Source organism: Gymnoscopelus braueri, assembly GCF_963280865.1.
Source record: "Gymnoscopelus braueri genome assembly, chromosome: 1".
Lineage (NCBI taxonomy): Eukaryota > Metazoa > Chordata > Actinopteri > Myctophiformes > Myctophidae > Gymnoscopelus > Gymnoscopelus braueri.
Window position 1 is genome coordinate 53,922,168 of NC_137603.1, and position 17,243 is coordinate 53,939,410.

The 17,243-nt window shown below is 43.5% G+C and overlaps 1 protein-coding gene across 1 annotated transcript; it reads right to left on the reverse strand.

Annotated features, from left to right (window-relative positions):
* Window positions 1–1,896: 1,896 nt before the first annotated feature.
* sall1a (spalt-like transcription factor 1a) lies at window positions 1,897–16,787 on the reverse strand. Its single transcript, XM_080439485.1, has 3 exons — window positions 16,265–16,787; window positions 5,252–8,976; window positions 1,897–3,532 (listed from the first exon to the last, which is right to left on the reverse strand). The coding sequence occupies exons 1-3, from the start codon at window positions 16,338–16,340 to the stop codon at window positions 3,092–3,094; spliced, it is 4,242 nt and encodes a 1,413-aa protein (XP_080295611.1). The 5' UTR covers window positions 16,341–16,787; the 3' UTR covers window positions 1,897–3,091.
* Between the last annotated feature and the right edge of the window lie 456 nt (window positions 16,788–17,243).

Sequence of the window (17,243 nt, forward strand, 5' to 3'; positions counted from 1 at the left end):
CCCCCGTTATCTCCCCATCTTTGATTACGGGAGACAGACCAACTCTCCTCATCATTGGTCGTGAAACGATCCGTGTTTCTAAATATAAGCCGCCGTTCCTAATCTGTGCCTTTCTTCATTTGCAGTAGACGCAATTAATTGTTTAACCTGGATATAAAGTGTTTAAATAAAATAAACACATTTAAATTGAATACATTTTCCAAGAAAATTATACATTTTAACTGTGCTATATCTTTAGCATTATCTGATAATAGGCTTACTGTAGGCTAATCATTAACTATTTAACTCAATTGCTTTTGCTTATTTTTAATTAAATTATTTGTATTATTTAAAAAAAAAAGAAACATTAATCGGCCTAATAATTATTATTATTAATAATAATAATAAGCTAACCCTAATAATAATAATATTGATCAGAACGTTCTATAATTTTACCATATGAAGCTATAATATTGCAGGCGTTATAGCCTAGTCAACGAAATTAGGCTCCTCTAATCAAACAAGTAAGTTTTATTTTTCTAGTTTCTTTGAGAAGAATGTCGCTGGTGTTCAGGAAGCCGAGGTGCTGAACAAACACAGCTCTGAACAGAACAGATGTTGGTGCGACCGTTCTGTCTAAATCTAAAAGGGAAAACATTCACTGTTGGGTCCAGGCCGCTGCAAGGATCATTTAGTTTCGACATCTTGTAAATATTCTTGTAAATATTGGGGGAATTTAGCCGGCGATAAATTCCAAGGAGGGAGAGAATGAAGGAGAGGAGGGGGAGAAGAAAGCCGGGGATGAGAGAGAGGCTCAACATGAACAGTCCTGTGTTGCAGGAGGAGGATGTGCAACGACGTGTTAAATTAATCGCAGCTGTTGAAATGTAAAAAATATATAACTTTGAATTAAAGAAAGAAAATACATGCGACGCCATCAGAGGCCTCGGCGGGCTGTGGCCGTGATATGATAGTTTTGATAAATCCTGATGTACATTCCGTAAACATAAATAAATAAAGCCGTTTTAAAAAGTTGGAAAAAAGAGGCTAAATGCCGACAAACAGCCACTTAATTGATGTTGTTTCCGCGTGATACTTTGTATCAAACGGAAGCGCGGATACACTGTACTCAACTTAAGCTTTCCCCCCATCAAGGTTTTAAAATACATTTACGTGTAGTTAAGACGTGCGTTAATCACAGACAATTAGTCAAACCTACCATTCATTCCTTACAGAGAGAAATTCCTCCTAAATCCGTCTCATCAAGTTAGTGAAGAACAGCTTTGTTAATTAACCCATGAAGACCCGAGGCCGATTCTACAAATGCCTTCTAAATCAGTAGTTCTCACACTTTGAAGATTTAAAAAAATAAATAAATAGCAGATGTACAAGCTCGCAGCGCGGCACGAAGTGACGCGCTGTGAGCTTGTATATCTGCTATTTTTGAATAGCCAACGCAAAAATGGCACAGATGCTTTAGGGGTATTATTAATGGTTTAACAACTCAAAGAAACGGAAATGACGTAGCAACGTCCCCGAATTACCAGCAAATCTCATGCTAATTACTTAAAGTTCAAATCTATCAAAAATATTCACATTTAAAATATATATATATTTGTTCATGCTGTAAATAAAGGCAAATGCAAAATGTCAATTTTATGTAATCCTTTCAGTTGAGTGTGCATGATTGCTATTATGAAATAGGCTAACACATGATAGGCTATAATAATATAAAATAACTCTGAGCACTATAAATATTGCATTAAACTGTCAGTAGGCTATTTAAAATAGTCAAACGAAATAAAAGAGGAGAAAAAAGGAATGAAAGCTCACAAACACACACAATGTTTCTTTTGGAAAACTGATGTATTTGATTATTAGAGTAAAGAATTACAGTATCTTAGTTGTTAGTAGGTATTAAAGTGTAGAGAAACTGGACCCATAAAGATCTTCCAACTTTCCAAGAAAGTGCATGTAACAGTCCGAAGGTTGTCAAACCTAATATATATTTATATTTTATAAAAACACTATCATTTTGTCCCCTGGCCATGATGGACATTTGTCTTGTTGTGATGAGCTATTATGTACATTTAGTTGGAGTTTGTATTTCCACATGTGAACTTGATGTCAATGAGGATGCTTATAAGGATAGCAGCAATGTGGAAACCCAGCAGGGGGGGGGGGAGGATTGGAGAGGGGGAGGCTTAAGAGGAGAATCCTGCCCATTTGATTGGCTGTATCAGTTCCAGAAACCAGGAAGTGGGTCTGTCCATATAATGTTCCCCTGTAACAACTGTTTTGCTCTCAACTTCACACCCACAAAAAAAGCAACCAAAAAAAAAAGAAGATTGAGGGGAAAAAATGAAACTATGGAAGTAAACGAAAAAAGTAACAATACACAGAAACGGTAACAACAAAACAAAGTTAAACGCTAAAGAAACACTTGAAATGCAGCAACGTGGATGCTTTTAACTTCCTTAAATAAAATACATGTAAATAGCCATCAATAAGAAAGGAACTACCATACCCATTAGTCCCCTTGCCTGAAGTTTCATTGTTTTGTTTTTCTTTTTTTTCCACAGGGGGACATGAATACACAGATGTTAGACCATCTACAATAGATCAGTGTACATTATTTACAGCCAGTCTGTTTGCTTATTACAGATCTAATGCATCACATGAACATCAACAGTTTTTGTTATAGCTACTACAGACAGAAAATAACTTAATGCCAAGGTAAGGTTATCTACCCAGATATGCTAAGTTTCAAAAGCACATTTTTAAGCACTCATACATACCCATTCTGGCTTTGAACAAAAAACAAAACAAAAAAAACAAAAACAAAAACCTAATTGTTAATGCTTCCACTTGGTTCCAAGCAAGGTTATAATCACTAATAAATAAGCTTCTTAAAACTATAACATGTTGTACATTGTACAAAAAAGCAATTTGTCTTCACACTTATGTTCGTAAAGTTTCAATGGCAAGCCAATGCATTTTAGTTCTTTTTTTTGCACTTGTCTTGTTCTCTTTCTCTTTTTCTTGACGTGTCCTGTATTGTACAGAATGCCTGCGGGGGCATCTTCATGGACAGACCATGGGAACAAGCACTTCAGTTGGTGGCGATCTCTTTGTTGTCCTCCATGAAGCGCGAGAAACGGAAGTGGGTGCCGTTCTCCGTGTTGGTCATTTTCTCCAGGCCGGCCAGCGCTGCGTTGGGCTCTGCACTGTGCAGCTTGTCCAGGCTGCCCGTGAGGCCCCCGATGGGCGAGCTGCCTCCGTTCCCCAGGCTCCCCGACATGGAGGGGATGCCTCCGTTCTGGATGACAGAGATCTCGTTCGTCTTCATGGCCAGGCCGTTGGAGAAGGCCGCGGCGTACTGGTTCCAGAAGCTCGCCGGGTCCCCGTTGCTCGCCCGATGCCCGATGTCCTTCTGGAAGATCTCGGAGAACTTCACGGAGTTCGCGCCGAGGAACGCCATGGGCCCGTCCACGGAGAGGCGGCGGCCGCGCCTGGCGGGGGCGCTGTTCCACATGTGTGTGCCCATGTGGACCTGCAGGAAATACAGAAAGAGGCCCGGAGGAGAAGAAGAGGACAGAAAGACAGAAGTGGGTATAGGTGAGACAGGGACACGAGGACAGAGGAAGGGAAGTGCAACAGACACAGAGAGAGAGGGAGAAAGGAAGGCGCACGATAATTAGCGATGTTTACAAACTTGGCCTCAGAGAACTTCACATGAGATGATGCAATGGAAAAAAAAAATCATGTAGGGGTTCAAATTAAAATAGCTTCACACCCTGAGCGCAGCAGACTGGTTTCCTGTGCCGAAAAGTATCAGCATGGTGTAAACATCTTATTTTGGCAGCGCTGACACGTAGTATTTAATTTAAACCTTAATTTACTCGTCTCATGCGGGGACAACAGGGCTTGGGACTGGTTAAGATTGCACTGTCCACTTTCATTGCTCGGGCCAGTATTGCATGTGACATGTCACCTCTGCCCTGTCCTTTCCATAACAAGGACAATATATTTCCCTCTTTTACAGTTTGACAAGAAGGTGCATTCAAGTAATTATATTAGAAATGGGCAAATCGATAAGACTAAAGTTAGATTAGAAATAGTTAGAAATGTCAGTGTTTGCTAAAGTGGAACATACGAAATATAAAAGTATTTAAACTCATTAGCTACCAGCCACAGTTTGATTTAAGACAAATATGAAAACGATAGCTGACACATCTCTAAACAACATTTTAGTCCCTAATCAGCGAAAATAGCAGATCTACAAGCTCACAACGTGCTTTTTCCCCCCAAGTGAAGTGATTTGGTGTTAAGGGAAAAAAGGAGTGGACCTGAGCATAGACCCTGGGGGACCCCGTTTAGGGTTTAAAATGGTTAAAACCCTAAAAGTCAAACACGTGTCTTTATCTCTCAGCTGATTGACATCATCATATTATCTTTAGAGAAGTGTCCTTTTCCTAATGACCAAAGGAAACTGAACCAAAGTATGGAAAACTACAGAGGCAGTACATAGCTGAGGCCGGTTGCCTCTGGTAACTGAAGTGAATTCTTTTAACCGAACCGTTCCCAGCTGTGAGCTCTGCTGATCACATTCTCCATGTCCTACCCAATAATTATAATAGCCACTTTCAACCTGGCATCCATATTTTGGCCATATGTCATCATAGGCAAAAATTTAAAAAAAACTGTCAAACGTGTTTTAAAAAAGAGGAAATAACATATTTACAAGCTCACAACGCATGGCGATGTGAGGCATTGTGAGCCCGTAGACAGGCTATTTAGGCTATTCGTTGTACAACAAAGTATATAGGGCTTAAGTGGTTAATGGGCCGATTCAACCTTTCCACCACAGTGAACCCTTCACAAAGAGCTGTTCCTTTCATCAATTATACAGCATTACCACTTATTAAGCCAGGGTGCAGAGACACATCCAATTTAAACAGAGAAGTTATGTTTGGACTTCTTTTTCAAATATATTCTCACACCCTCGCCTTTAACAACATGAACCCTGGTGTCCCTATTCTGGGCATGTCATAACAAGCAAACGTTCACAGAAAATAGGTGAACGTGAGCTTGTAGATCGGGATCCCGGTCAACTAAGTATATAGGGTTTAAGTAGTTAAGCAAATAGTTTTTTAACACACAATGTAACATGGTGGATATCTAGAGTGTACAATACAAATAAAATAATCAATCATATCCATTTACTTTTTCTGGAATGTTTCAAAGTATTTTTCTGGAATGTTTAAATTACCTTGAGGTTTCCTTTGGTGGTGAAGGCCCGGCCACATATAGTGCAGGCAAAAGGCTTCTCCCCGGTGTGGGTCCTCTCGTGGATCTGCAGGGCGCTGGACGAGGAGAAGGTTTTGCCGCAGGTGTTGCAGTAGTGCTGCTTGGGCGTCCTGCGTGGCGGGGCGGCCGACAGCACCGGCGAGGTGGAGGCAGAGGATGTGACCAGGCTGGAAGGGAAGTCCTTAAACTCCTTAAACTCCTTAAACTCCTTAAACTCCTTGAACTCCTTAAACTCCTTGAACTCCTTAACCTCTGGGTGGTGTTGGTGGTGGTGGTGGTTTAGGTGGTGGAGGCCATGCAGGAAGCCGTTGACCTCGGGCTTGATGAGCGAGCCCACGGAGAGGAGGGAGGGGGTGGGGCTGGAGCACAGGCTGGTGTTGGTGGGCTCGAAGAGCTGCGAGGGCAGGTCTCTCATCTGGTGCGTGAGCATGTGCTGCTTGAGGTTGCCCTTGGTGGAGAAGCCTCGGTTGCAGGCCGTGCAAATGAACGGTCGTTCTTTGGTATGGCTTCGATAGTGAATGTCCAAGGCACTCTGACAAGCAAACGTCTTCCCGCATATGTCGCAGGCTGTGTTCCTGATGGTGTTACGCTCACGGAAGGGGAACATCATGCCCAGGGGATCCTTGCAGGCGTTTACGGATGTCAGGTCCAAGGCGCCTATGTTGGAAGGGTGAGAGTGCATGAGGCTGGCACTAATGTGCTCCAGGGATAAGGCCCTCTGATGCCTTTCTTCCAGGCTGGGGGATTTACGCTGCTGCGGGTGCACACTGGTGGGGGATGGCGCCTGCATGGAGGAGGTAGATTCTGAAACAGCTGGACTCCCTGCACTTTGGCTTTCAACGTCCCCTCCCAGGGATGAAGAGTCATTGGTGAGGCAATCCCCTTCCATTGAGCCATTTGTCATAGCCTTCATTCGGCTCGCCTGAAGCTCCTCTGCCTCGTTGTGTTGAGCACTGTTGTGTTGTACACTGATGTGGTGGTGTGCACTGTTGTGTTGTACACTGTTGTGTTGTGCACTGTTGTGTTGTGCACTGATGTGGTGTGCACTGTTGTGTTGTGCACTGATGTGGTGTGCACTGTTGTGTTGTACACCGATGTATTGTACACTGTGCTGGCCATGTTTCTCTTGCCCATCCTGGCTGGCCGCATCAGGGTGAGCTGGGGAGTTGCACAGACTGTCGTGAGAGGCATCGGCTGACCTGGGCGTGTCGGGGACACTGCTGTCTGGGCCCTCCTCCAGGCCATCAAAGTTGTCGTCTGAGAAGTCCAGGTCGTCAAAGTTTCTCTCATCAAACGAGCCCGTTTCAGAGCACATGGACTCGGGGTAGCTGTCGGGCAGTGGGGTGTTGGGAATCTGTCCCCCCATGTGCATGCGGATGTGCTGTTGCAGAACCACAGCGTTGGTGAACTTCTTCTGACAGATCGGGCAGGAGTGATGCACCCTCAGAGGAGGCATGGCCCTGTGCACACTGTAATGCGTCTTCAGATTGCCCTTGGTAGTGAATGCCCTGCCACACACTCTACACTTGAAAGGTCTTTCCCCGGTGTGAGTGCGATAATGCATTTTCAGAGCACTCATGCAGCTGAGCACACGGTGGCAGATGACACACTCGTTGGGGTCTGCCACCTTTCTGTCAATGTTCTCCACAAGCTGCTGCAGCTTGGAGGTCTCCGAGCACTGGAGGGGATCCAGAATGCCTCCGAAGGGGAACTTAGCTTTGAACTGCTCAGACATGAGGGGCATGAGAGGGTTGGTCATCATTGGAGGACTGTTCGATGTTCTGTAGTCGGTCATGCTCTCCGAGGCGGAGCTCACATTTGTCATGAAGCTGGAGGACTTGATGCCTTCTTCAGTCTTCCCGTTTGAGGTAGGCTGGGTCGGACCCTCACCATCTTCAGACAATTCAAAATCATCATTGCTTTGAACCGACATTGGCTCGACTGGAGCCAAGTCGGCAGCCCTAGCAGTAACAGAAGGGCTGGATATGGCTATTGAAAGGTCCTCCTTTTTAATGTAATGTGGTAGGCTAGGTATGGTTGGTGGTAGCAGCATGCCAACTGAAGAGGTCAAAGTGGACAGGACAGGTTTGCTGTCCAACCAGCTTGTGACAGGCTTTTCAGGGGGCATTGACATGCCATATGGTATACCGGTGCTCGTTGGAATATTGTCTAAATGCTCTGGAACTGGGTATGGGTTCATCTGAATGTGCGGGTACTTCTCTTTGTGACGTGTGAAGTGTACCTTCAGGTTGCCACGTGTAGAGAAGCGGTTCCCGCAGATATTACACTTGTACGGTCTCTCGCCGGTGTGAGAGCGCAGGTGGATCTGCAAGGCACTGTCACTCCCAAACACCTTGGCACAAAACCTGCATTTATGTTTGAAGAATGCCTCCTCTGAGCTGCTCTTGTGTTCAAACGAAGTAACATTCGGCGGCTTGCCTTTCCTTGCCAGGGCTGCTAATGAGTTGAGGTCCTCTACGGTGGTGCCTAGACTAGGCAGAGAGCTGGAGAACATGGGGCTGCCAGGTGGGGGCTGAGGTAGAAGGGGGTTCACTGCAGAGTTTAACAGGCTACCTATCCCGAATGCTGGCGTGGATGACTTAGCTAGCAATGAGTTGCTGAGCTGAGAGTGCAGGCTGCTCATGTGACTTGGTCTCTTGTCTGAGGCCTGGGTGTTGATTGTTGAGTGCCCCAGTGAGCTGAAGCTCTGAGATGTCTCACTGCCGCCTGTGTTGGGCTGAGGTAGCTGCGCTGATGCAGCCAGCTGCTTCAAGCTGCTGATGCTGGCTGACTGACTAGCCAGGCTCTGTGCTAGGCCCGCGGCTACAGCCAGCTGTTGAGAGAGATGGGAGCTAAGTGTGGTTAGAGGGCTGGCGGCAGGCCCCGCACCCGCGGTGCCTGGAGCAGTGCTCGGGGGCACCTGCATTTCCGGGGACTGAGAGGCCAACAGTAATATCTGGTGACGGATCTGTTCGATGAGCTGCAGCTGGTGGATCTGTTGCTGCTGCAAGGCCAGGAGCTGTTCCATGAGGGCTGGCACCGCCACCCTGGGCCCCCCAGGCCCCCCGGACGAGCGGCCCTCCTGGGAGAACTGGGCCACGGCTACTTTGGTGCTCTGCAGGTTTTCGATGATGACGTTGCTGTTGATCATTGAGAAATTCCCCATGTCGGTCAGGGCGCCGAGCTGAGGGAGAGGAGCGTGGATGGCTGGGGTGCCCACCGCAGGGCCAGCGCCGCCCATGCCACTGTGTCCACTGCCCATGCCACTGTGTCCACTGCCCATGCCACTGTGTCCACCACCCGTGTCGATGGGGCTGCCGCCGTCGGTGTTGCTGCCCTCCTCCTCCTCCTGACCACTGCTGATTCCAGAAACGTCCACATCCATAGACTCCTCTTTGTCAAGCCCGTCTCCCTGCTCCAAAATATCACTGCACTCTGGCTGGTCAGTGTTATTTGCTGAGTCATTCATCTGGTCATCGGGATTATGGGGAGGAGAGCCGCCGGGGGAGAAGGTGCCGGTGGGGGAGGCGGGATTTTCATTCACTATCAGAACTAATTGATTCTTAGTGCAATTCTTCTGGTGCTCCTCAAGATTTGATAGTTCAAAGAACTCTGCGCAACATCTGCCGCAGACGTGGGCATCCGACTCCTTGCAGGGGGGGTCCTCGGAGCAACGTTCTGTATCCCCTGGAAAACAAGAGAGAGGGGGGAAAAGGAGGATTAGCGATTAGAAAATGTTTCACAGCTGAAGAAGCAGCTTTATCTCTTGAAATTCCATTGTTGTTAATCTTAAGTTAATCAGGTTAACACTCATCCCCTTGATGTGTTCACAAAAACAACGATCGAAAAGCAACAATAAGCCACAGAAATGAGAAAGGGCCTTATTCAATGCGATGGCCTCTGCAACATGATAAGAGGGGAAACAAAATCAATAGCACTACTCAAATATTGCTTAAAAGTGATCTTTGAAGATGTACATCTGGGTTTCATCAGTACAGCTGAAGGTAATCATCATCGTCTTCAACATAATCTATCAAAATATAGAATACTGTGAAGTGAGGACATTGGGTCCTAATGAAATTTCATAGAAAAGCATTGATTTCCTATATTTCATGCCCTTCAGTGTCTACTTGTCCACTCGGTGTAAATCAAGTATTTGAAGGACTTATTAGACTTTCAATTTGCTGTCAACTTTGCTCATTTTCAGGCAACTATAGGCATCTTGGACAGGTTATCTATGTCACTAAACTCATTTGTATCCAGTCAAGCTGCAATCATGGCCTGACACGAACAACTCAGCCTGTGGCATACAGATTGTTATGGACACCCACTCAGACACAACAGGCAAGGAAAGTGTGAAAAACACTGGTCAATATAATATTATACTATATAGAATTATTTGATGTGTCCAAAAGGCTTGATAGCATGCAACAAATTACTTTAAAAATCATGTTTAGTTCAAACTTCTGTAAAGAAAGAGAAAAAAAAGAAATAAAAGAATAGAAAAATAAATGATATCCTGATTGCATTAACTTCTACACAATCAGTGACTTTAACTATTCCAATTAGAAAATGTCAAAAAAGAATGTGTGCTAATGGAATCATGTTAAATAGTCAAATTAAATCCAAAAGGGGGATGCACATTAAAATGCAGTAGCCACGAACTCAAACTGACAAAAACAAGGAATAATACAGACACACAAGAATAATTGTATCAATCACAAAGAAAATGTGAAAACTATTCTGTCTGTGTCTTTACATTTTAATAAAACAGACGTCCAGGCAGGGGAACAGAGAGCATAAAGGAGGCGAGACAGACCCTCACAGCCCCCCAGAGCAGACTGCTGTGTGCTCCAGATTTTCCTCATTCTTTCACGTCGCTCATTGTCACACTAATATCTGCACTGTTTAACATACAAGTTGATTTACAAATTGCATTTTCTCTATGAATCCCTTTCACTATGGTTCCGGCCCTCAACATTTTCATCAGGGTCGGGGGGCCGGGGAATTCATTTGCAAATGAAACCCCCGGAGGAGCACAACCTTGCCCCGCCGAGGGACAGGATGCCGTCCCATTGTTCGCCCAGCATGGGAGCGGCGAGCGCGGCAGTGCAGCCCGGCTGTGCTCATCTCAGTCTACTGAAAAGGCACAGATCCTGTTTAATTCAGGGATTATCTCCCTCAAAAAAAAGTTTCTCTCTGCTCAGAGACATCAGATAACGCAAAGTTGCCATGACAGTAAACCCGGGCCCTCATGCCACCAAAACCATGCGCACACACACAGGGAGGGAGAGGGGGGGGGCACTTTACTGTTAAGTTTTCATGTTAATCATCCCACACACACACACACACACACACACACACACACACACACACACGCACACGCACGCACGCACGCACGCACGCACACGCACGCACACACACACACACACACACACACACACACACACACACACACACACACACACACACACACACACACAACTGCACCCTCCCACCCACCACCACCAAAGTGTTAATAATGAAAAATATGTGTTTGTTTTGTTGTGTGTGGATTACAGAAACACCTTGTGTGTGTATGATCTAAAAGCTGACAGTGTACACAAGGTGGCATGCAAAAATGTACGAACATTAAATCCGAAATAGCCTATGGACAATAATAAAATGAGACAAAATAAAAAGGTATGTCTTATGGAAGATGATGAAACAAAACCTAGCGTAAAGGGAGATAATATTAACAGGGAACAAACTGTGTGTGTGTGTGTGTGTGTGTGTGTGTGTGTGTGTGTGTGTGTGTGTGTGTGTGTTTGTTTTTCAGGTTAAATATCCTGTACTGAATACACAGAAAGATTATACACTGTGTACAGTATGTTAAAAATTCCAAACAAGTCGCTAAATTACATTAAATCTTAAAATTAAGTCTCTCAAAGAAAGCTAATAACTGACGGTACACATTTTACTTGTTGTTTTAAATATTCAAAATCTAAACAGATTTCATAAAGAATATTGTTTATTATTCATAAATTCACTATGAACACAAAAAGATAAATGGAGAGAATAAAACACTGCCACTACCACTACCACTATGGGCAACACTACGATGCAACCGTTGGTGATTATCACTGATTGCTAAATTTGCATTGCATTACTAATAATCAAAATACTGTACATCACCCACACATCATTCGGGATAGCCAATATGTATTTAAGAAAAACAATTAAGATGTATAAATCTGGTTCACACTAAAACTGATTCCTCCATTCTCTTCATCATTTGCACTTTAAACCGTAAGCAAACCATTCTTAAAATTATTTGCTCTCTCTGAATATCCTACTCTCCCCCAACTGGACCTTATGTCAGGAAATGTGACAGAAAACATGTGACACCGTTGCAGCTGCAATAAAAGCATGTGTGTGTTTGTTTATTGGGTCAGCAACTTTGATTTAGATGCTTACGCAAAAATGTATGTGCACTCTAAACGCAACCCATAGTAGGTTTCACATGATGTGTTTGTGATGAGGAAAAAAAACAATTATCAGTGAAAAATAAATAAATAAATGTGTGTGTGTATATATATATATATATATATATATATATATATATATATATATATATATATATATATATGTGTGTGTGTGTGTGTGTGTGTGTGTGTGTGTCATATTCATATATAGGTATATTCTAAAAATCCAAACTCTATTTCAGAAAACAATCCACTGTCCAAATGAAGGCTGTGAGTGCAGCACTGTACAGACGCTATAGCATTAAGCTTAATTCTCTAAATAGCAAGGATTAGTCTGAATCAAACTGAAAATAAAGTGTGAAGATGGAGACTATGAAGACTTCACACAAACAAGCACAATACAAGCAGTCCACAAAGCTAAAGAGGACATCAGGACAGACAGACAGACAGAGAGACAGACAGACGAACAAACTGACCAAAGTGTGAATTTGCGAGATGGAAAACAAACGGATTAGCAGAAAAGAAGAGAGCTTTTTTAAGTAGTTCCTACATTATTTTTTTTGCTGCCAGCCTCTTGACACTTGTAACTTCAGGAGGGTCTGTCTGTGGGCGCCCATGCACCACCTCGTCTCGCAAGCCCCTCAACCAAAAAAAGAAATCCCTTCCCATGCACTCAACAACACTAAAGGCTGCCGCGGTGCCGAGGAGGACAAGACTCCAAGTCTCAGCAGCTCTGCCCCGGTGACATGCTTAAAGCTTCAGGGGAGAGGAAGAAAGAAAAAAAAGGAGCGAACAAGTCCTTCAGGCTACATCTAGACTCGCGCTATATAAACATTGGCCAAACGACAAGAAACCGAATCTCTTGTTGTTTGCAGGGTACAACAGTGCAAAGGGGGGACACTCTCTGCCAATCTCCGTCCAGGCAGGGGGGGACACTGTGATAGGGCGAAAAGGGGACGGCGACCACATTGATAAGGTCCCCCCTTCCTCCAGTCCTCCTCCTCCTACTCCAGCACAAACACACACACAGACACACACACAGACACACACACACACCCACAGTGAAAAAAAGCGGAGGCCTTGCGTGGCCGGGCCGCCTGTGGATCTGATCACCGGGGTCAATGACGAGGTAGAAGGGGAACACAACTAGGCCCTGACCCCTCGTCACCTCCACGCAGAGGGACGCTGGCAAAGGTTAAAACAGCTCAACATCCCACCCTGCATGGGCCCCCTGTCTCTCACTCACAGACAACACGGTCACGCGTACGTATAGTACACAGCCTCCCACAGCATCGTTGGGGACGCGTGATAGGAAACGCGCGGGGCCTTCTCTGTTATTTTATTTCTGACTAAGTGCATTCTCATTTTAAAAAACAAATGTGGAGGATGTGTGTTTTTTTCACCAGTCAGTCAGTCATTCATCATGCATTCATCAGTGTTCAGTCAATTACAAAGAATTTCGAGTAAGTACAACGCGTTCCTTGCCTTGTAATTGCACACACTGCACTTTCCTGCTTGTTTAAGTAGCCTATGTGAGTTTGGGTTATTAATTGGGAATTTCATTAAGCCACCGGTCTGCTGACAACGGGAACAAAAGTAACTTCATCGCTTTTATTAAATTTGAGGGCAGAATGCAGTGGAAAAACAAGTGGGTTATCATTCAGCGATGATCTCTATGCTGCATTGCATTGATCCGGTTTAACTAAGTCGCATAAGCACTGAATGGCTCTGACGCAAGTCCTCTGTTGAAAAAAGTAACTCTTCATGTCAAATTACCAATGCATATGACTGAGTCTGTGTGTGTGTGTGTGTGTGTGTGGTGGGTGTGTGTGTGTGTGTGTGTGTGTGTGTGTGTGTGTGTGTGTGTGTGTGTGTGTGTGTGTGTGTGTGTGTGTGTGTGTGTGTGTGTGTGTGTGCGCGTGTGCGTGTGCGTGTGTGTGTGTGTGTACATATTGTGTGAACATATTAAGTCAGTAGATTATAACTGTAGATTTCATGCATCAGGACATGGTAATATGTATGAATAATAAAAAGAAAACAATAATCTGTCAGTGAAACTATTTTAATGCGAATGATGTAATTAAAAAAAAAATATATATATATAGCAGGTAGGCTACACCAAAATTAAGTCACAGACTGGTTAGAATGCCAGACTCTGGCGTCTGGCATTTTGTTTTAAAATACACAATTACTATCCTTTTTCTGCACCAGTGCCAAATCTAATGTAAGCAGAGGCCTACTTCAAAATATTGAAAATAGAACTATATATAGGCCTAACTAATTATCATATTGTTTGTCACGTATAAAGACAATTCCGTCTACAAATAAAACAAAATGTATTTGCTACATTATGAAATAGAAATAAAATAAACAGTGCTACAAGATAATTCAAGACAAAAAAAATATTAAAATTCTATACATAACAGTATTTTTGCTGGAATAAATCTAGATGGGCTAATCTAGTTTTTTTTTCTAATCTATATAGGACGATTTAAGTTAACAATTAAAGCAATGTTCGTTTTTTCCTCCTTGTTCGATACTGTGTATACGACACACATAGGAAGGGGTGTGTATGTACGTTATAACACTTTAATTAGCCTACTAAAATAATAAGCCATTTCAAAACACCGTCACAGCGTATATAGACGACTATAGGCCTACTGGCTAATGTTTGCTTTGTAGTCTTTAGCCTACAGAAAATAAACTACGTCCTTTTTATCTACAAGTTGGTTAAACAAATACATTTCAGATCAGGCCTTTGCCTGTATAGCCCGTTGGAACTTTTTACACGTATATTGCAGCTGATCGAACGTTTTATTTTTGCAATAAAAACGGGACTCGATGTTGTGCGAGTGAGAGAGAGAGAGAGAGAGAGAGAGAGAGAGAGAGAGAGAGAGAGAGAGAGAGAGAGAGAGAGAGAGAGAGAGAGAGAGAGAGAGAGAGAGAGGGGGGGAGAAAGAGATAGAGAGTCAGAGATAGAGGGCTAGAAAGAGTTGTACATTTTGATTGTATTGTTCCACTTTTGCTTTGGCAATGTTAACGTACTGTATGTTTTATCGTGCCAATAATGCCCTTTGAATTGAATTGAGTAAGATTAGCTTCAATAGGCTGTATTGTTAAAAACAAATAAAAAACTAGTAGCCTAGATGTGGTAATATTTTAGTGGACCTTAAAACGCAGACCTACATTTTATTTTCTCCACTGTTTAGAAATTCACTGAATGGCTCAAAACAGAGACTTTAGTCTAGCAAAAAACGATTAAAAATGTCCTAAATGCACTAAAATGGCTTGCTTTCGTTAACGGTGTAAATGTTTTAAAAAAAACTAAGTTATTCCCAGACCTATGCAGACCAACAGATGATCATAATAATACTATGTGTGTTATTCTCTACATCAGCGGTTCTCAAAGTGGGGCACAGGGACCCTCAGGGTTCTTTGAGGGGGTTCTAAACGGACCTCTACAAGTCTGTAACTCTGACAGAATACACATGGAACCAAATGGACCCGTTAGGGTCCATTTGGTTCCATTTGTATACGGTCAGAGTTAAAGGGGGGTCCTTGAAATGTTAAAGTTTGAGAACCACTGCTGTACAACATAGACAGACATAAACTTAAGAGGACCCATGGTTGTTGGGGACGCGTTCCGTACCGTAGGCTACAGCCTGTCCGCCGCACCGTGAACACAGCGCAGTGTGAAGTGACTTTACAAAAGCCCCAAAACTCCCCAGATCCTTTTGGCAAAGTTATATTGTTTGAGAACAGACTATTATTTTATGTTCTTTTTTCTTTCTTTTCTTTTTTTTACATACAACCGTCCAGGCTAAATCAATATTTTGTAATCTCAGAGTAATTTTTATTTTGTAATCCTCGGAGCCTATTATGTTACTGTATTCAGCCGAACCCTCCGCAGAGATCAAGACTATAAAAGTGACCGTTATTAAAACGTTATTTGTTTTTTTAACCCACGTTTCCTACTTTTAACTTCTCCTCCCGATGCCTATTAGTGTGTGTGCAACACTTTGTAGAATCGTGATTTTAAAAAGAATAATATAGCCCTATATAGCGTCCAGGGCGTTCTTATACTCTGAATCTAATGAAAAGAACAATATCCATGACCGAATCTTTAAAAAGTGCGAATTCCTGTGATAAACTATAAGCAGAACTTTGAAATGGATCGCAGACTAAACCAAATAACTTTACTGTTAAGCAACAACGGGGCAGACACATTTCAAAAAGAGGAAGAAATGTTGTGTGCTTGGATAAAGAGATCAGCAGGCTGTGGTGGACTAGACTTATCAGATATTATCATATTATTATTAAATTATTAGGTGGTGGACCAGACCAGACTTGATTGATTGAATCCTACTTTATTAACAGTTTGCCAAAAAAAAAGCACAGAAAGTACAGTTCCATACAAAAGTATGCTAAAAGGATTAAACCCACGAAAGCACTAAGGGCTTGTTTCCATTGGGGTCCATGTGTTAGCCCATTCAATTCATCGAAAAACTTACCATTGTGTTCCGATAAGGGCAGATGATGCGGGTCCGACTGGAAGTGTTGCGGCTTGGCTTGTTTCCTCCGCGACATGCTGGCTCACACTCACACATCAGCGAGAAGCAAAGAATACAAAAAAAATGACTAACAAATATCTGCCTCAAAAATCACCCAAAACCGAGTCCATCCACCGCGCATGTGCCCCGTTATGATTATCAATAATGCTCTGCAGATTAATCATACGGGGGCTTCTTTGAAAAAAGGTTTGATTGGCAAGTCGCCAGCCAGCCCCCCCCTCCTCCTCCTCCTCCTCCTCCTCCTCCTTCTATTCAAATGAAGTCTCTTTAATCAATTAGCTCCTGATTTGCTGGGGACTCTTGTCTCTCTGTGCTGCTCCACCCAATGACTTGATCCTGTGGAGAAGAAAGGCTGGGTTTCCCTTTAGATACAGTTTAACCCTCTTCTCTGCGACCAGCTGGTCGCCCCACACGGAAAGCTTATCTTTTGACTACTAGTGGAATGTCAGCGTCTTCTCTTCAGTCAGTCCCATCATGTCATGCCTGGTACTGCAACCGAATCTTTCATAGTATTGATCAAAGCGGCAATGAACCGCAGCCCAGCCCGCAGTTTGAGACCCGGTGAGAGGCGCTCGCTGTATTGATTGATTGATTGATTGAATATTTTATCAGACACGGGGATGCGAAACAGCACGAGTACAGTCAAACACTTGGTCTAAAAAGGATAACACCAAAAAAGTCCTTGCGGTCTTGTTTCCATTGGGCTCCTATGTATCGGAAACCTCCGTGGGTCTGCTCACACACACACTGTAGTTTTCTTCTACAAACTGTGGTCGTCCGTCCTTCCTTCCCCTGTATGTTTGCGTGCGGGTCGTTGTAGTTCAGATCTGGTGTGTATGTTAACAACACACACCGACACCTATAGATACACTACTTCTTCTTCTTCTTCTTAGTAGCGAGACTTGTTCTTCCAGCAGCA